The sequence below is a fragment of the Mus caroli genome, unplaced genomic scaffold (genome assembly GCF_978045245.1).
Source record: "Mus caroli unplaced genomic scaffold, Mus_caroli_1 scaffold_14, whole genome shotgun sequence".
In the NCBI taxonomy this organism is placed as follows: Eukaryota; Metazoa; Chordata; class Mammalia; order Rodentia; family Muridae; genus Mus; species Mus caroli.
The window spans coordinates 86,693,581-86,713,798 of record NW_028227269.1 but is presented as its reverse complement, the minus strand read 5'-3'; the positions used below and the strand labels follow the sequence as shown (position 1 = coordinate 86,713,798).

The 20,218-nt window shown below is 49.0% G+C and overlaps 1 protein-coding gene across 7 annotated transcripts in view; it reads right to left on the bottom strand.

Moving 5' to 3' along the window:
* The window catches only part of Adck1 (aarF domain containing kinase 1), a 102,195-nt gene that overhangs the window by 27,818 nt on the left and 54,159 nt on the right, over positions 1–20,218 (bottom strand). For all 7 annotated transcript variants that reach the window (XM_021178948.2, XM_085830581.1, XM_021178949.2 and 4 more), the window contains one exon: positions 3,889–4,047. In XM_021178948.2, coding sequence (XP_021034607.1) covers positions 3,889–4,047 — 159 coding nt within the window. The remainder of the gene's footprint in view (positions 1–3,888; positions 4,048–20,218) is intronic.

Sequence of the window (20,218 nt, the reverse complement as noted above, 5' to 3'; positions counted from 1 at the left end):
GACTGTCAGATGTTGTGCTCAGAGTGACTTCCCTTTCTCAGGCATCTCTCTACACTGTGTCCCAGAGACAGTTCCCATCCCCAAGGGTCTGGTTTGCAGAAAACACCAAACCTTAGGGTGAGATGTGTTCCTGGATACCAACCCAGGAGCCACTCCCCCACCTTTCTGGCTCAGCTGATTCTGGGGCATCCTCCTGTCCATCAGGGAAGATGGGGCTTCACATTCAAGGTGATCTCATTTCTCTTGCCAGGACAATTAATGCCAGAACAGCCATGGTATCATTACCTCAAGCAACAACAAATGAGAAAACCCCTAGGGAACTTTGTTGTTGTTGTTGTTTGAAAAGAAAATAAGAGAGAGTGCAAGCCTTCTTTGGCATCTGGATGTCACCAGAGCTGAGCAGCTGTTTGGGATCGACAAGGGACAGTATGTTAGAAGGACAAACCAGGAAGCTGAGAACTACTGGACAACTAAAGATGGGAAGAACCCTGGTGCTTACAAACCACAGTGAGGTGTCAGATCAGTCCACCTTGGGGCAACTGGTCCAGGTGCTTGCACACCTGAGAGGACGTGAGTATCCCACCTGTGTCATTTCTCTATGGACACTCTACTTATTGCATCCCAGCGGGGACAGCCAGTGGACTTCAACTTTTCCTGTCCTCCGTCCTCATATGAGATGGCTGTTCAGATTTATAAGCGTGCCTTCCTAACAAAGCAAATATCCAGAGGCTAAGCCGATCAGTCCCTCTCTGTTTAGTAGGAATCACTTTAATCATACTGACTTTCCTATGGCGAGACACAAGCCTGAAGGCATACAATACCCAGAACTGGCATGGAAGAAAGCCCAGCAGTCTATGCAGGCAAGCCAGACCCCTACACCCGTCCATAGGCTTCTGAACCTAAGGTAGCGTTGGTGTCCCCTAAGAGTAAAACATTCTCCTGCCACACAGGTGAGAACGCCTTTCTAGAGTTTTGTCAGCCCTAAAATACAGATATCACTTAGATCTGGACTTGGGGGAGAAAAAAAAAAACCCTCATTTCAAATGTAAAACAACATAAGCTTTCTAATTGAGATCTTGGTTTTCCAGTGGAGAAAGGTAACCATGATGGGACTTTCCCACCTAGGACAAGGCCTGCTGGTCCTGCTGATGGCTGGGTGGGTAGCAGGATCAGACCTTCTACAGCTGCCCTCCTGGATCTCTGCTCTACCCGTGCTCCTAACCCTAACCCTCCCAGCTACTGCCAAGAATGACATGGCACGCTCTGCAGAGGACCTGCCGGGCATACTTCCCGACCAAAAGCATCCGATGCTGACTTCCGGAAGGAAGACTCCAAACCTTTACTACTTTATAGCCATCATTTCTTTCTCTTTTTTTTCCCTTGAATTATATACATAAATATAATTAGATATTTTCTTTATATACATTTCTTAAAGAGCCAGTTGAGGATCTGAACAGAGCAAAGTGACAGCTGTCCTCCTAGCCCATGGGGGCTATGACACATGGCTGAGCAAAGGTAGGCCCTTGCCCAACACTAGAGCCACCAGAAACCCATGGATCCTCCCTGGCTCCTGTTCTCTCCCAGCTATGACCATGCCTTCATCTACCAAGAGAATCTCTAAAATCTCGGGTCTGCAACACAAGACCCAGGGCACTCGGCAGCGAAAGACACAGCAGCAGCTATTCCAAACTTTCACCCCCTCGAGCCTCCAATGCCACCTCCTCCCCTCTCATCTTGGCAGATGGTCTGGCCTCCTACAGCAGAGAAAAAATAGAGGCTATCAGGCTGGTACATACTCTGCTGCCCACCTTCCCTCCCCTCTCCAGGGTCCCACATGCTCATCCATGCCCAGCCTTTATTGCCTTCTACTTTCCAAGCAAAGACTCATCAAAAGCCAATGCCTTTTTGTGTTCTTGGTACCCAGTCTCTTGAATCTCTGCCTGGACATCTCAGTTATGTCTCTCTGTTGAGACTACAGCATCCCTTCCCCGTCAACTAAGGCCTACTCATGTCTCAGGAGCACTGAAGCCTGTGCTCCCCAGCCTCCCATGCCTGAACACTGGACAAGAGAATTTTACACTGTGCCTCCACTTTCTTGAATCTCAATTCTCCTTCACCACTCAAACCTTCACAGCTGCCCACCCCCACCCAACTCAAAATACTCTTTTCTGTGCCTTCCTGGTTTGACCTCCCACTTGGCAGTGCTACGTCATTCTGGGAAACTCTATTTACCAAAATGGCTGCAACAATATTCCCATTCCATTATGCTTCTGGAACTTGCTATACTCAATACCTTTCTAAGCCAGAGCAATGTCTTTTTCCCCCAACTAGACTTTAGCTGATATACATAGGCAAAGACACCCACTAGTAATCTCTTACACCAGAAATCGAAGACATTTCTGTCTCTTCCTTGGCCCCCTCCCCATGAGGAGCTGGTCACGAGACCTGGATGACTCCCCCACTGAACCCAGCTCACTTCTCTACCCCCATGATTCTGTCTTGCTTCCTATTTTATCTCTCACACCAACACAACAGCTCTCAGTCTCCTGGCTACGCAGACTTTGTGCTTCCCCAATGCATTCTCCTGACTGCCAACCCACTTTGATTTCCAGCGTATATCTGATCATGACAGGCTCCTGATTAGAATTCTTAAATGGTTCCCCGCTGACTACTGAGAAAAAGGTTGTCAGGCAAACAAGTATGTCACTGTTGACTGTGGCTACTGCTCCACATCTGAGCTTGGGATAAGGGCCCTCTGTTGTCCTGCCTATCTTCCCTCTCTTACTCACAACCACTCCTACCATCTGAGCTCGTGATCATTCTCCAAGCTCTGTCTGCTCCTAGTCTTAGGGCCCTCCCCCATGCTAAGCTATCCTTGTACTGCCCAGTAGTCTCATGAGTCCTTCAAGTGCACAAGAATGCTAACCCTCCAGGGAAGCCCCCTTGTCATGTCCACTCAGCCAGGCCCAGTGCCTTTCTATGTTGAGAGCTCAGGTCCCTACTAGATGGCTGTTTGTTTATACGTCTGTCTCCTATACTCCTGTACTCCATGAGAAGGATGGAGACAGAGCTCATTTCCTCACACGCCCTCCGCACCCACGTAACATGTAATGAGAAGAGACCTCAGTACACATGTTTAGTTTACAATGAGTTGCAAGTAGAATCTAGATTAAGAAAAGGAAGAGAGCCTAGGAAGGTAAGAGACATACAGAAGCAACAGACTGTTGCCCTGTATGTAGGAGGACTGGCGACTTCTCCAATAGTAGGAGCACATACTCTACCCCTACCCCTGACACACACACACCTTGGTCTAGACACACATGTAGAAGATTCCAGAAGCACACAAGGCCCTCTAGGGATTTCCCTAGGGCCATTTGCAAGCATCTAAGTTTGTTAACTCAACACAAATGTCAGATAAGCAAACGAGTTATCTGATGAGCATTTCTGTGGAATCTGCACACCAGTTTTCTGTGCCATAGCTTATCACGTGTCCTCTCATGCTGTAACCAAACACATCAAGGTACAGCTCCGGCTACCCCTGGGGGGATCACCTTTGGTTCCTCTCATTTCTCCTGCATCTCCCCGGAGGTCTCCCTGTGACTCAGGTCCCCATCAGGACCTGAATCAGCTTGGCCCCATTGGCTTGTGCATCATGTTCTGAGACACATCCCAGAGCATTTCCGGGACGAATCAAGAACTGACCAACCCTGCCAGGGTGTGACTGCGAGCTCTTATGACACAGCCTGGGTCGTGTCTCAGCTCTCCTCTCCCACTCTGCTCCTCGGAGGCCACAGTCCACCCACCAGCCTGAGTAACTATCTGGGAAGCTGTCTGGCTCCTGAGGAAAAACAAGACTGAGGAACAGGGAAGAAAACGGGGAGCACCCACCTCCATTAGGAGAATGTCCTTAGAGCTTTGAGCCTGAACCTTCGGGTGCTGGACCTTAACTGCCACTGTCCGACCATCATGCAACACCGCCTTGTGGACCTGGGCCAGGGAGGCTGCCCCAAGAGGGGTGTCATCGAAGCTCAGGAACAAATCGTGGATCTGTCAGGAGTAGAAAGAGAACAGAATGACTAAAGGAAGCGTGGCCTAATTTGGTGAGAGGGCGTTGTGTCCCACAGCAGATTTACTGCCCTATCAGTTAGTTCTGTGGATCCCAGATGGCCCTTTTGCTATCATCAGAATTCACACCAGAATCACGGACAGCACAGGGAAGAACAGGACAGGACAGGACACGTGTATGGAGAACACGCTTACACAGGAGTGCAGAAGCTCTGTGACTCCCATTGAAGGCCAAAGAAACACAGGGTCTCATCTGCCCATTTAATGATCCACCACTGAGTCTGCTGAATCATAAAAAGTTAACAGAGCTGGGGCCAGAGCAGCATGACAGGCCAGATGGAAGACATTCCAATCCTATGAACCGAGAGAGTTCTGGGACCTTTAAGATGGAGCCTCCAAATCACAGCCATCAATTACCTTTTGCCTGAGTAGCAGCCTTGACATGGACTTCTGGGCCACTGCTGGCCTGGCCACACCCTAGTAGGTTCCTAGGGCTGCCAGACACCTAAAGTGAGCCTCTGGGAGTGCTCTTGCCTCCTCTGTGCCTCAGTTTATTTCTGCATGACATAGAAACTGCACTTTCTCTTACATCTTCTCTTTTCGACTACTTGGTCATGGCTACATGGTCCAGATACAATCATCCTGCCCCTCGGCACTGCCCCTTTCTCTCCTCAAACTTGAGATACCAAAGGCCCCACAGCTACCACCCCAATCCTGTTTGCTAATCCTGCTAATCCTACTATGGCACAAATGGTTCCCACCTCCCTGCCACCATTCCTGTACCTTCTTCTTAGTTTCATTCTATCTACCAAAATTCTGTAGAGGCCAAGGCCCAGGCATCATGGAAGGGCCACAGAGGTTGGTCATGAGAGACAGAGCTCCAATGGATCGCTTGTCCCCAGCCTAGTGTCTAGATCTCCTTGCTCCCCCAACAACACACTTGCTGTTCCTCTTCTGTGAGTTCTGGGCTCCTGAGGACAAGATTCTCTTGTGTTATCTACTCCCATGCCTGAGCTTTACCTGGGCAGCTGTTATTCCCGATGAGATCTCAGCCTGGCCAGTCAGAAAGCAGCCCTAACCACCCCAGTTGGCTCAGAAATAAGACATGTGGCCCAACTAGTCCATCCAGAACTAACTTCTTTTTTTAATTAGGTATTTTCTTCATTTACATTTCCAATACTATCCCAAAAGTCCCCCATGCCCTCCCCCTACTCTCCTCCCCCACTCCCACTTCTTGGCCCTGGCATTCCCCTGTACTTAGGCATATAAAGTTTGCAAGACCAATAGGCCTCTCTTTTCACTGATGGCCGACTAGGCCATCTTCTGATACATATGCAGCTAGAGATGCAAGCTCGGGGTGGGGGGTGGGGTACTGGTTACAGAACTAACTTTTATGTATCTGTTTAAGAAACATGCTTTCTACTGTACCTGAGAAGAAAAACACAATTCCATGGGGCATGCTAAAGGTCACAGAAAAGAAACAAAGAAAGCAGAGCCAAGAAATGGGGGAGTAAATCCTAGTTAGTTGTAGCCCCTTGATCTAGACATCCCTGACTACCTAGCCTATAATTCCTTTCTGTTTGCTTTTTTGCTTGCATAAGTCAGTTTGATCAAAGGTTTCTGACAGAGGCCAGGGGCTCTGACTGACACAATGTGTTCTCGAATACCCATGAGATAAATGGCATGAGGGAGACCCAGGCCAGGGCCCCTTAGACACTCAGTGACTGTGGGTTTCGGCCTCTCTCTGCCCCCTTACTGGGACAAGGACCCAGGAACAGTATGAGGCAGGGATTCTGCTACTGCCTAGTGAGATCCACACAGACCCCTTTAAAGACCAGTAGTGACTAGAGGACCACCAGAGAGACCATTTTCCAAGGAGGAGCTGTGGACCTTGCCCGATCTTCCTGTGGCCTCATTCCCTACACCTAGCCTTTGCCAGGCCCAGGGAACGTCACCTCCTTATCTGAGAAGGACAACCAGTTCCAAGCCTGTGTCATTGTGGGGACACTGCAGAGTCACTGCTACTGAAGAGTGACATGGCACCTCTAGAGCTCTGTGACAAGAACAGCTGCCAAGAGCACCCCACAGGGAAGTGGAGGGAGGAGAGGACTGAGGCAAGCAGATCCTAATCTCTGGGGTGAGAGGAAGCCAGGCTTTGCCATTTCACCCAGGGACAGGAACCCCCCCCCCCGCAACCTCCTGCCCTCATCAGGGGATGGAGAAAGCCCCAAGATACCACCTAACTCCAGCAGCTAACTCAGCACTGAGCCATCCCTAGCAGTAATGGGTTAACGAAATTCTCGGTTTGACCAGAAGAAGCAACAGAGCAGAAAGGGTACAAGGCAAATCCCTGACCCATCCCAAGCATCCCTGAACCCCAAGTACCCCAGCATCCCTGCAGCCATCTTTCCTTCTCTAACTAGAAGTAACTCCTACACCTTCCCATTCTCACACTAACACATGCACACATGCTAACACATACATGCATACACATATACATACACATACACACATGCATACACACATACATGCACATACCCAATAATTGATTGCTAGTGGATGCTCCTAGCTGGCTTATAAAAAAAAAAGGTAATTAAAGATCGGTACTGCAGCCTGTAATTAAATATGAATAAAGTATCTCTAAATGGAACCTTAATTCAAAGTGTTCAGTGAAAGTACTTTATGCAGATAGATAGCAAGGAAAAATAGACCCTGTCCCGAAAGCAGAATTATATCCCCCTGCCCCAGCAGCTGAAATAAATGCTGCCCCTCCCTTCCAGTTGCGAAGGACCTGCCTCCTCCCCTGGCCCTCTCGGCAGAAAGCCATTAGCAGAAACAAACTGCAGCATTTTCAGCAATTACATTCAAGCAGGGCCCTCGGCTGCCTCCAGTCCCTCCTGGAAACTTGTCTCCTTCCACTGCCTGGCTCCCGGTTCCTTTTCCCTCCTCCTGCACCCCCTCCCTGGGTCTGGCGGCAAAATCAATTAAGTAAAACAGCTGAATTTTAAAATGGCTGGTTGTGTGCTTTTTAATTACCATCGGTCTGAGATTCAAATATATTGATATGATCATCTAGAAAAGAAAAAAATTCTCAGGGAGAAAGTTGTTCCAGCTCTGTGGAGAGCGAAACTGAGAGTGAAAGAGAAATGGACAGACAGACAGAACACAAATGTAAATCTTTTATAAGGAAAGCCATTGATCAGGCAAGAAGAACAGGACCCTCCCTGGGGCTTCAGTTGTCCCAAGACCAGAAGGAGCATTGTGCCTCTACAGACAGAGATTTCCAGGATGGCAGACCTCTGGGTTCCCAGAAGTTAAGGCCACGGGGCATCTTTTCCAAAATGCCACATGGAGTAGCTAAGCACTGGCCAGGAGCTTCATTTGACTAAAACTAAAACAACAAGAGTCATGTTGGCTTGAAGAAGCTAGGGAGTTCTGCCTCGACTTAGTCTCTTAGCCAGCCACACCACTGTCTGAAGGGCGCACAGCCTGAGGCCCCAAATGACTACTGGCTCAAGGTCCCAGGTTAGGGCAGAGTGAGGATGGACTTTCTTATAAAGCCCAACATCAAATATCCCATTCTGTGGTCCCCATACTCATACAGTGTCATTATCATAGGCTTATTGCATCTCCCAGGACCTGGGCCAGCCTGGCTCCGGGTGAAGCTAGGAGTCTGTCTCAAGCAGGCCTAGATGCCAAGGCCAGGCATCTAAGAGCTCAGGTGATGCCCTGGGTGCCTGATACAGACCAATGTAGCAAGGTTCTTGGTGAGAGGCAAAGGCAGGTTACCATGGCATCAGCAACCAAGAACATCTGGCTCTCTCTTGTGGGGCTGGCCCACCCATATCTGGCTGAGTTCCAGCTGCCATCCATTCAAGCCTGATGGGCAAAGTCTCAGACTATGCTAAATGGAGTAGCTAGCAGGAGCCTCAGCCTACGGCAGTCAGGACAGCTCCAGCTAGCCAGGACTCTGCAAAATGCCTTGAACCAAACAATACCAATGCATCCCTGCCACCCAGCTCTACCTTGAGTCCATCCCCCACCCCTGCTCCTCTAAGCAGCACCCCATTGCCCCATGCTCTAGAACACATCCTGGTTTGTAGTTCCCCCTCCCCCACCTTCAAGGCCATGCCTTTGCCTTCTAAGGTCACCTTTGACAGTGATAGCAAATGATTGGCTGTAGGGGTGCTTTCACTCCGCCTGTAAATGCCCCTCCCCTCGTGGAGCCTATTCCCTTTCCCTTAAGTGTGAACTGGGATTCATGACCCACTCCCAAGTTACAGAAGTACTCCAATAATCAATCAATCAATCAATCAATCAATCAATCAATCAATCAATCAATGTCTCTGTCTCCCTGTCTCCCCCTCTCTCTCTTCTCTCTCCTTTCTCTCCCTCTTCCTCTCCCCCGCCCCCCCCCCCACCTTGTGTGTGTAGGTCTGTATGTCTCCCTTCCTCCTTCCCTCCCCTCCCCACTCTTGGATTTTTTAGGAAGAACAGCTGTCCTGTCACAGGCCATTCCTATGATAGGTAAGGAACCAGGTTTTCTGCACACAGGGAGCCCCCTAGACACTGACTTTCCAGCCCCAGGCAGGTCCTCAGATGACCACAGCCTCATGAGACCCCTCTGAGCATGTTTATCAGTGTTAAATGCCAGTTTGACTGGATTAAGTCCCACAGAGGGGCCCAGCAAAGTGTTCCTCTGGCTGTGCCTGTCTGTTGGGGCATTTCCAGAGGAGGGTGACCTGGGGAGAATGAGAAGACCCACCCTCTAATTAGGTACGGTCCATTTGGCTGAAGATTCAGACAGAAAAAAATTTCCTTCTCCCTTCTAGAGGTGGAACCATGTCCTCCTCAGGCCCTGTACTTTAGAATCATGGGGACCCCAGGACTTCTTCCAGAAGCCTCCCATAGGCCCCACCCCTGGGTTACAAGGCCTTTGGCTGCAGATGAAAAACAGCCCAATGGTTGTCCAGCTCTGAGGCTCTCTGACTTCAGCTGAAGTCTCCATCTTACAGGCAGTCTATCATGGGAGTCCTGATCCTCCATGATCACATGATCAATTCCCTAATGAATCCTCCATTACATGTTTACCTCTACTGAAATCTTCTCAACTGGTTCTGTCTCTATGGAGAACCTTAATAACCTTGATTCAGAACCAGTCAGTAAGCCACTCCTGAACTCCTGGTCAACAGAAACTTTAAAACAAAGAATGCTTATTGTTTTAAACCACTGGGTTTGGGGAGCCAGGGGGTAACGTTTTATGCAGTGACAGCCAAGTGATACATCCAGCCATACCCATGCCAGACATCACTAATCCATCCAGCATTTGTTGCTCCTGTAGCCCCATGATGCCTTACTATCTCTCCCAACACAGAGCTCCAGACAGTCAGCCACTGCCAATGGAACACAGCCAATACACCATTCTTTCACCCAAATGCAGACCTATAACACAGCAGAAATCATGTTAGTGCTAGGTCACTGAGCCAACCAAACATCATCTTTCTGCCCCTAAAGAGACCCCCCGAAAGGAAGACAATCACCTCTTTGAAGAACACATCTGTGCTTTAGTGCTTGCTACAGCAGATAATGTACCTGCATTCACCATGTCACCTAATCCTGAAGGCCACACCTGGTGAGCTAAGGCAAGAAGCTCTCAAGTATGGCCCCACAGACCCTGGCTGGCCAAGAGGAAAGCTGAAGGTGGGAATGTCTCACCTTGAATGCAGAAGTGGAAAGTGAGAGAGCAATGCTTTTCACTCACAGCTGCCACCTAAATCTAAGGAAATCCTAACAGCAAGAACAGCTCGAGGGACACGGGCCTCCATGGTCTGCGGCATGCTCTCTCTGGGCTCTAGGGATCACCTTGTCAGCTCTGCAGAACCCTTAGCTACTGCTATCATTGAACTGGAAGGAAATGAGGGACCAGCAGCAGAATCTTAGGTCAACGTGGCAATGGTCCTGAGAGGAGGCCAGCCCAGTGCAACTCCTGCAGTTGCTCATGGCTCCAGACTTCAGCAACCAACCACTCGCTCTCCCAAGGGCCTTTCCACTCAGACTATGCATCTTTCTTTTTCTATTGGTCTTCTTTCTTTCCTGTTTTTGGTTAGTTGGTTAGAATTTTTTGCTGGTTTGGTTTGGTTTCATTTTGAAGAGAAGATCTCAGATAACCCAGGCTGGCCCCAAACTCATTCTATAGCTGAGAGTGATCTTGAACTTCTGACCCTCCTTCCCACTGCCTCTCAAGTGCTAAGGGTACAGTGTGTGCCGCTGAGCCACGTATGTGATGCGGAGGACCAAAGCCAGGGCTTCCTGCACACTAGGTAAGCACTCTATCAACTGAGCTACATCTCCAAGCTTCTTTCCTCCTGTAAGATGGTGGCAAAGACCAAAGACCCAGGGACACACTATGGTGCCTGTGAGCATCCCTCTAGGACATGCTGGTCAACAGCTGGTCAGGACAATCAGACCTGAGGGGCAGTGCACTATGGAGATTCTTATATAAATGCTGACGAATATCCAAGTTCAGATCTTGATTCCATGATGTACCAGTTCCAACAGGTCACATACCCTTCTGCCTGCCTTTTTCATCTATAAAATGCTTACTGTAAAAACAACTCTGGCGCTGGGCGTGGTGGCGCACGCCTTTAATCCCAGCACTTGGGAGGCAGAGGCAGGCGGATTTCTGAGTTCGAGGCCAGCCTGGTCTACAGAGTGAGTTCCAGGACAGCCAGGACTACACAGAGAAACCCTGTCTCGAAAAACCAAAAAAAAAAAAAAAAAAAAAAACAACAACAAAAAAAAAACAACTCTGTAGGACTGATGCAGGACATCATAGCCATAGAGTAGGTATAGAATGGCCCCATAGACCGCCAACAGCTGCAGAAGTAGAGAAGACATGCCTGCACAGTGGTTCCAGCTGTGGGGACACAGTGGTATTACACAGGATGTGGGACTGAGATGCTCGACTCTATCCTGCCCAGTCATGATATAAGTCACTTTCTTCATTTCCCCAGAGCAGTCCTCCTAACCAACTCATCCAGTTAGACTTCTTTCTCCTCTGATCTATCCTCTACCACAAACACAACCGGACTGTGTCACTTCTCCCTGTGTAAGTCACCTCACCAGGAGCCAATGGTCCAGGTCCCTAGCAGCCCCACTGGGGCTTCTCTTTTCCAACCTCCTGCCTCTGTCCCAACCAGAAGATTTGCTTAGACCCGAGCTACTCTTCTTGGCCCCTACAGATCTCCACATATGTTATGGCCTCCACCTGAAAGGCTCACCTTCCCTCACACACCCCTGACTGCCACCTCCTCAGACAGACCTCCCATGCCCTCCCTGAGAACAGTGGTCACGGCTGCATATTCCCCTCCTCCTGTCTCCCCTCAGTCTTCTCATTCCCCAACATTGCATCCCAAGTGCCTGACCGTGCTCAGGCAGTTATGTACTTTCTAGTGAGTGTCTAAAGCTGAGATTAGGTTCCCTGGACTCATTGTGGAAAGGGGGTTTAGATTCTCCCCTGACCAGGGTTGCTGAAACATCTCCCCAGAGTGACCACAGCTCCTTCTAGGTAGCCCTGGGCACCTCCTTGGCACTGGGCATCTTGAGAGCTGTGGCTGAAGGAACTCTAGGGAATTTTCTAATGTTAATAATGATTAATAAAAAGCAGATAAACACCCAGTGTGGCTGGCCAGCCCGGGAAGCCATCCCATTAGAGCTGTCATTCATTAGTGGTGGGGGAGGGACCGTCCAACTAGATCTCTTCAGCTTAAGCAAACCTTCTGTAAATTGTAGGCTGCAGGCACTGACATTTGATAAATTATTCTTCATAATCCACCATTGCCAGTCATAAATCTAATCCTTCAACTTCCCCCATCTTGATAACTCCTATAGTCTTGGGGGGGGGGTGGTATATGCTCCTGCCTATGAACAGAGGTCTCTGAGACAAGAGGCTTAGAGATCCTAGCTAGAGAAGATTATGAGATTGTGCCCCCTTCCCCACCCCGGCCAGGGCACAGCCCGAGCAGGTGTTCCCCGGGGGATCAGAGCTTAGGAATGAGCCACGCTTGAAGCTGCAGTCACCAAGGCAGGCGAAGTGCTCTGGTGGAACAAGAGCCAAGATATGGCCAATACATAGGACCAGAGAAGTCTCGAACTTTCTGCCTTCCAGTGCCAGCTGGCACCAGAAGGCCTTTCCACCTCCTTGATTTTGAACCTAGGTATGCCCACGGGAGCATCAGGAGAACTTAGCTTCTTGGGAACGGGATGTTCAGATCAACCACAGACAACGCGTTATATTTGCATAATGTTTGGTGTCCTCAAAGCACTTCTACCTAATTCTCCACTCTCTCTGGAGGTTAGTTAGAGGAGCTGGTGTCAACCCCATTTTACAGAGGACAACATATTCACCAGAAGTCGTTACTCTTTTACACGTACAACAAGAATTTCCTAAGAGACTAACCAGTGCAGGGCACTGTAGTTATCACTGGAGACTTAAGGGGAAGGAAAAGGAAGTACAACATGAATCCAGTCACCATCCTCTGAAGTCACTAGCAGAAGGTAAGGGAAGTACGGGCAGATATAGAAACATACCAACTTAGTGCAAATGAGGAGAGCAATGGCTGGTCCTTCTGAGCACGGAGAAGGGAGAGGGACAGAGCACTCGACAAACAGAACATAGGCGTGGGCAGAGAGGGTCTCCAACAAAAGAGCAGAGTGAGACCTGAAGACTGAGGAGTCAGTGAAGTTGCTAACAGAGAGAAAGAAGTGCCTTCCAGGGGAGAGAACGATGAACTGAGCAAGGGCATACAGTGACAAGAGGGAGCCAAGGATCTGAAGGCTCCCAATCCAGAATCCAGAGCACCTTGGGCTTCCTGGCCCCTCACCAGAGAAGGGTCCTCTTACAAGAGAGCAAGCCCAGTGTTCTGTGCAGCTCATGAATTCTGAAACCTAACAGGCTCAACTTCACCAATCTGGCAGGCCTTCTCCAATCACCTTCAGATGTCCCTAGGCTCAAAATAAGAGCTGCGGGGTACAATGTGCAGTATGGTGTCCTTCACTTATGGCTGCTCCACTTGCTGTTGGGACAGGCTTCCTGAACTCTGGGCAGTGGCAGCATGCCTAAGCTATGTTGCCGTACCTCAAAGTCCAGAGCAAGGGAATCTAGAACATTCGTGCAGCAAAAAGGTCTCGGGACTCACTTTTTATGTGAGGAAGATGCAGTGCCAAGGAATTTAAAAGGATGGGAAACTCAGCTGCGGCGTGTCCACTGAAGCTACGAGGCAAGAGAACATGCTATAGCTATGAGGCTGGGAAGACAGCCCAGCGGGCACTGTGCTTTCTAAACAAGCAAAAGGACCTCAGTTTGGATCCCCAGCACCTACAGAAAAGGCTGGGCAGCAGCATGTGCCTGTAGTCCTGGCACTGCAGATGTGGACACGAGCCGTCGGTCAGCCAACCAAACCAAATCAGCCAGCTGTTCAATGAGAGACCCTGTCTCAAAACAAGGTGGGAACCCACTGTGGTGGTGCACACCTCTGATTCCAGCACTCAAGAGACAGAGCAGGTGGATCTTTGAGTTTGAAGCTATCCTGGTCTACTGAATAAGTTCTAAGCCAGCCACAGCCACACAAAGAAACCATGCTTTTAAAAACAAAAAGGTGGAGAGCAATAGCTGAAGACACCTAATGCTGACCTTTAGCCTCCACACACATGTATATATGTACACACACACACACAACAGCTGCAGGGTGGGTGATCTCCCTGCCAACCTGCTAATGGCACAGCTCTCCTTATACCAGAGAGAGCTGAGACACTGTGACAAAGAGAGCATATGAAAGTCAAAATAAGAACTTTCTGACCTTAGGGTAAGCAGGAAAAAATGGTCTATGTTCCCATCCCAGAAGCTGTAATGTGATCTTACATGACAGAAGAGACTGTCATGAAGCTCCTGAAGCATCCAAGACCCAATATCACAACTGCTCAGTAGGGAAAGGTGCTTGCTACTAAGCCTGGTGACTTAATTGAAATTCCCAAGTCCCACACATTGAAAGGAGAGATACTCCCTTTTGTTGTCCTCTGACTTGCATACATGTACATATGCACACACACACACACACACACACACACAATTACTAAGATGAAGAAGAAGAGGTGAGAATTTAACCCAGTGGCAGAGGGTTTGCCCTCATGCATACATGAGGCCCTAGATTCAATCCCCAATACTGAGGCAGAAAGGAAGTAAGTGAAAAGGGGAGAGGGGGAGGGATGTGCATAAGGCTCAGAATCTAAGAGAGGAGCAGGGCTGAGAGGCTGAGACAGGCATTTGATGGTGCTCTTCTTTCACTAGAGGATGGAGCCAGACACTCAGCCAGCTTCTAAAGGCTACAAAACGCCAAGAAAGAGTCCCTCCCAGGGTCTCCAAAGACAATGTGCCTTGGCCAACATCTTAACTTTAGGATTCCTCCCCTGCAAAAACAGAAATACAAGCAGCAGGTATTGACTGAGACCACTAAACATGCAAACTTGTCACCTCAGCAAGAGTCTTATGTGGGCCATTTCCACTGTCCTCTGACCCCTGGCACACCATAGAGCGATCTTAGCCGTTTGTCCCATTTTCCAGGATAAATGTGTGCCAGAAAGCTGGGGACAGTCCCAAGGCAATGTGGGACAAACATGAAGAATCTCACAATATGGATCCAGGAAGGATGCCAGAGCTTTCTTGACTCCCATACCAGGTGATGACGTGGAGGACCAGCCCACTTCCCTTCCCAAGGCCAAGGCTCTTCTGTCCCCCAGCTGTTTCTTCAGGTAGTCCCTTTCCAACCCCTGGGCCAACGCCAAGCCCATGGAACTTCAGCATCACCCTGCCCCCATCAGGAGGCCTGCTTTCTGTGCAGCTCAGGTAACCAGCCATCAATAACCTCTGGCCCTAAGGGAAAGCTACAGAGCCTCCAAAAGTCTTCTGTCACATGTCTGTAGCCTGACAGGCAGGATCTCCAGCTGTTGCAATAAGCCTCTCCTTCTACACACCCGACTACAGAGAAACGCCCCAAAGCACATGACACCAGCATGCTAATGTGTTATTTCAACCTAAATCTCTAGAATCCAGACACCGCAGTCTGTTCAGCCTTAGTGCCTGTGCATGGTCATGCATACGGATGCACAAGCGTATGTTTGCAAACAGCCCTGGATAGTCCAGAAGACAGCCTTGGGTGCCACTGTTCAGGCATCATCCATCTTTTTAAGATAGGATCTGTCACTGGCCTGACACTCACCAATAGACTAACTACACTGGCTGGCCAGGGAGCTCCCGTGCTATGCCAGTCTCTGCCTCCCTGGTGCTGGGATAACAAGTGCACTACGCCTCACTATTTCCCTGGTTCTGGGGTTAAACTCAGATCCTCATACCTGCAAGGCAAGCACGGCACTGGCTAAGCTCTCGTCCCAGACCCCTCCTCAGCATCACTCCTACCTGAACCCAAGGCCACTCTGACCCTCACTACTAAGGTTTCTATTTTTAGGAAAGTATTGCAAATTCCAATAATATAGAAGACTCTTCCTCAGGTGGCCAGCTGACACCCTCTTATATTGTCCCTTTCGGCATTAAGTCAGTACTGGGGTTCCCATGGTCCATATCTGAACCCTGAGGGTGGATTCTGGCACCTCCCTCTCACGCGCGCGCGTACACACACACACACACACACACACACACACACATTTAATGCAGCCTTCAAATATGCCTACCCATCCTGTCTTGCTCCCCAGCCATGATCCAACCTCTTGCCTGGATGACCATGAAAGGACACTTAACTGGTCTTCCAGATAGTTCTGTAGACCAGCTACTACACATTAGACCATGCTGTGCTCTTCCTGGGGCCGATGAATGACTGCCCGTCTCGGATTCCCTTAACCCGCCCAGCTCATTTCTCCAGCCTCTGAGTGCAGTCACCACATCCTTCTTGTCCCTGACCAGATTCTTTATGCCCTGAGGCCTCTGACATTCCATTTGTATGTGACATCCCTCTGTCCTTTAACAACTCTAGGATCACATCTTCCAAACTGCTTCCTCTCACAGGCCAGTTTCACCTCCTGAACTTATTATCCAGAAAACTGTGTGCTTCTCCTTGTGACACCCGTGCAAGTGTCATTGACGTTTTATTGTTTCCCCAGAACCAAAAGATGAGCTCCCTCATGGAAGCTTGTCAATTGTACAACACAGGACCATAAAACAAAAGTTCTGTGGCCAGTGGAGAAGTCAGGAGATGCATAAAGCCAGCAACAGAAGGCCCTCATGGAGATGACAAACCCTAGTGACCCAGCCTTGGACACCTGATTTGTACAGACTTAGAGACACCACCGTCTCTACTCTCAAGATTCACACACCTTCCTGAAGAGACCCCTCCAAGGTGTCACCTGTCCTGCCTCAGTTGTCAGCCAGTTCAGAATACTCCACCTATGTAAAGGTGCTCCAAAGCCTTCCTGTTCATTCTCCTCTCTACACTGTGCACTGCCTCCTCCAGAAAGGTCTAGCTCGTCCCTTGCCACACACTCCTGTGGGATCCGGAAGCCCTGGAAGCAGCACCTCAGGGGAACTCTCTTTCATTCCACGTCAGCCTTACATTGTCACTGCCTTGTCGTGTTCCCTGAAGTACGAGCTCTCAGAGATGTCAGGAGAGTTGCAAAGTCAAAAGGACAAAAGTCAAGCCCAGCAGTTCATAAGGCGCCCTGCTCTGACTCTCACCCATGCACACGACCATGCAAGCATGTGCAGTCACTGGGGGATACAGGGGGGAAAGGAGAACTACGCTGTCATCAGGCAGGAAACTTCAGGAAGTCGCACTGCATTTTTGGGTCTTGACTCCTAAATTATAAAGGATACTGTTAAAAGATTCAATGATCTTTCGAATTCCATGACATTGTACCCCTTCCAATTTATAATTTCCAAACTATGCCTAAGGCCCATAGCAGCAAACCTACACACAGCAACATATATATGCACACAGTCAATGAGCATGTATATGAAAGCCTAGAACTCTACCTAGATTCAGTCTATACTACTGGCTAAAGATGTGTGTACACAGGCACATAACTGACACATGAATGTATGCACCTATGCAAATACACAGTCATGCCCAAGTCTGGCTCTCCACTTGGAGTCAGGCCACCTCCTTTGCCAGAGATGCACTCACAAATACACACGCATACACACACACACACACACACAGATATACAATGCACATGTATACATATAGATATCTGCATGTGTGTACACGTAGACATCTGCACACACATACATATATGCAGTCACATGTGTGCATGTGCAATATATGTGCATACAAATATGTACACATATACATTTACACATATACACACTTACACACATATGCACATAGTGCCTGCATTCAAGTATGCATGCAAATTTACATGCACAAATACATACCTATACGTGTATACACATATATGTATACATATGCATGTACATGCACATGCATTCACATACACAGGCACATACACACTCTCTTCCCAAGAGATACAGGGCCCCAAGGAAGGGTTCTCCTTAAAGGAAGCTGGGCCTCCCCATCTTACATTACCACAGAGGCCCAAACTAGGGCATGGACTCGTTCCTCAAGCTCTGCGAATGAAGCAGCAGGCCCACCTGGCTGATTCATAATCAGCATAAAAAATTGATTAGCCCTTTCCAGATTAAACATTATTGTTTCAGTGGTGAACATAAATCAGCAAGACGTGCAGAGCCCAAGGGCAGCATCAAGTAGACAGCTGGTAGGGAGAAACAATGACCGGGGGGGGGGGGCTTTTTGGAAGAGAGCATGCCCCTCCTGTACAACCACAGCTTGCAAGCACATGACAGCCACTTCTCCACAAGAGCCTGACCACCTATCCTTGCACTTCCTAAGGCCTCTACTTGGCCATCAGCTGACTGGCTCTTGAGGTATCCACTCAAGGACACCCTGGTGCTGGAGGCAAGATGGCAGAACCAGGTGAGAGTAGAGCAAGGAGAAGAACCTCAGGGTGCTGCCTCAGTCTAGCCTCACCAGCCTATCAATGTGGCCTTGAAGCAGGCCCATCCCCTCTAAGGGGCAGCCTGTGTAACTAGAGTGGATCTAGAGTCACAGGCCAACGAAGCTTTTCTATCTAGCCCTGGCTCATTCACTGCTGTGTGATCCTTGGTCATCCAATGGCTCTACATTGAATGCACTTTGCACATCTAGGAACACTACAGTAAGTAATCCCATACACATACCTTGCTGAGCTGCTCTGGGACTAAATGAAGCCACATGCTTGAAAATACCCAGTGTCCATTCCAGACTGAAGGAGCACTTAACAAATAATAGTAGTAGTAGCAACAGCAGGAATCCCTCATCCTCCTGCCCACTTTCCTCTTAGGAATCACAGGAAAGGCTAACCTGCCAGGGCCGCAACCTTTGTAAAAAAAACGCAGAACTCCTTATGGGAAGCTGAAGAATGTTGGAGTTAAGAGCCAAGATTCTCCTCAAGCTCATGACTTGACTCCTCTGAACTGTTACCCCTAGGCAAAATGGATGCCCCTCACAGGGCAGCCAAGAGAATTAAGCCACAAGGCACCAGCCCCACCCGCTCCCTGGATCTGGCCCTTTCCCACTGCCCCTTTCCCACAAGCATCTTAACTATGGTCTTGGGAACTAGCAGCTCCCAGGGGAAGCCATGTGTAAGGACGCAAGAAAGTTGGAGCATTAAAAACTGTGTCTGCATGCTCCACTATGTTCACAGCAGCCTTATTTATAATAGCCAGAAGCTGGAAAGAACCCAGATGCCCCTCAACAGAGAAATGGATACAGAAAATGTGGTCCATTTACACAATGGAGTGCTACTCAGCTATTAAAAAGAATGAATTTATGAAATTCCTAGGCAAATGGTTGGACCTGGAGGGCATTATCCTGAGTGAGGTAACCCAATCACAAAAGAACTCAAATGATATGTACTCATTGATAAGTGGATATTAGCCCAGAAACTTAGAGTACCCAAGATATAGGATACAATTTGCAAAACACATGAAACTCAAGAAGAACAAAGACCAAAGTGTGGACACTTTGCCCCTTCTTAGAACTGGGAACAAAACACCCATGGAAGGAGTTACAGAGACAAAGTTTGGAGCTGAGACGAAAGGATGGACCATCTAGAGACTGCCATATCCGGGGATCCATCCTGTAATCAGTGTCCAAACACTGATACCATTGCATACACCAGCAAGATTTTGCTGAAAGGACCCAGAGAAAGCTGTCTCTTGTGAGGCTATGGCGGGGCCTGGCAAACACAGAGGTGGATGCTCACAGTCAGCTATTGGATGGAACACAGGGCCCACAATGGAGGAGCTAGAGAAAGTACCCAAGGAGCTAAAGGGGTCTGCAACCCTATAGATGGAACAACAATATGAACTAACCAGTACCCCCCAGAGCTCATGTCTCTAGCTGCATATGTATCAGAAGATGGCCTAGTCGGCCATCATTGGGAAGAGAGGCCCCTTGGTCTTGCAAACTTTATATGCCTCAGTACAGGGGAATGCCAGGGCCAAGAAGTGGGAGTGGGTGGGTAGGGGAGTGAGTGGGGAGGGTCTGGGGGACTTTTGGGATAGCATTTGAAATGTAAATGAAGAAAATACCTAATTAAAAAAATAAATTAAAAAAAAACCAACTGTGTCTGCCCTTGCTCTGGGTGTGTGGCACCATGTCCCAGTCACTCCACAGGACGAAGTCTCCTCTGCCCACAGCGGCAGCTGGTTTAAGAGCATAGAGTCATAAGAATTCCCCTCTCTTCCCTTAGCACATGGCCACTTTCCACAGCATAACCCCTGGGCTATCCACAAAATTCTCTTGAAGACTTGTCCTGGAGTCCCCTTTCAGGAAAGCCTACTAAGATGAACATCCACCATGCCGCCAGCACTTGGTCCATGCTGGCAGTTATGTTCGCTGGCAGAGCTGAAACCCCACCTCCAGCCATCTATTCTTTCTTTCTTTTTTTTTTTCCCTTTGGTTTTTTGAGACAGGGTTTCTCTGTGTAGCCCTGGCTGTCCTGGAACTCACTCTGAAGACCAGGCTGGCCTCAAACTCAGAAATCTGCCTGCCTATGCCTCCCAAGTGCTAGGATTAAAGGCGTGTGC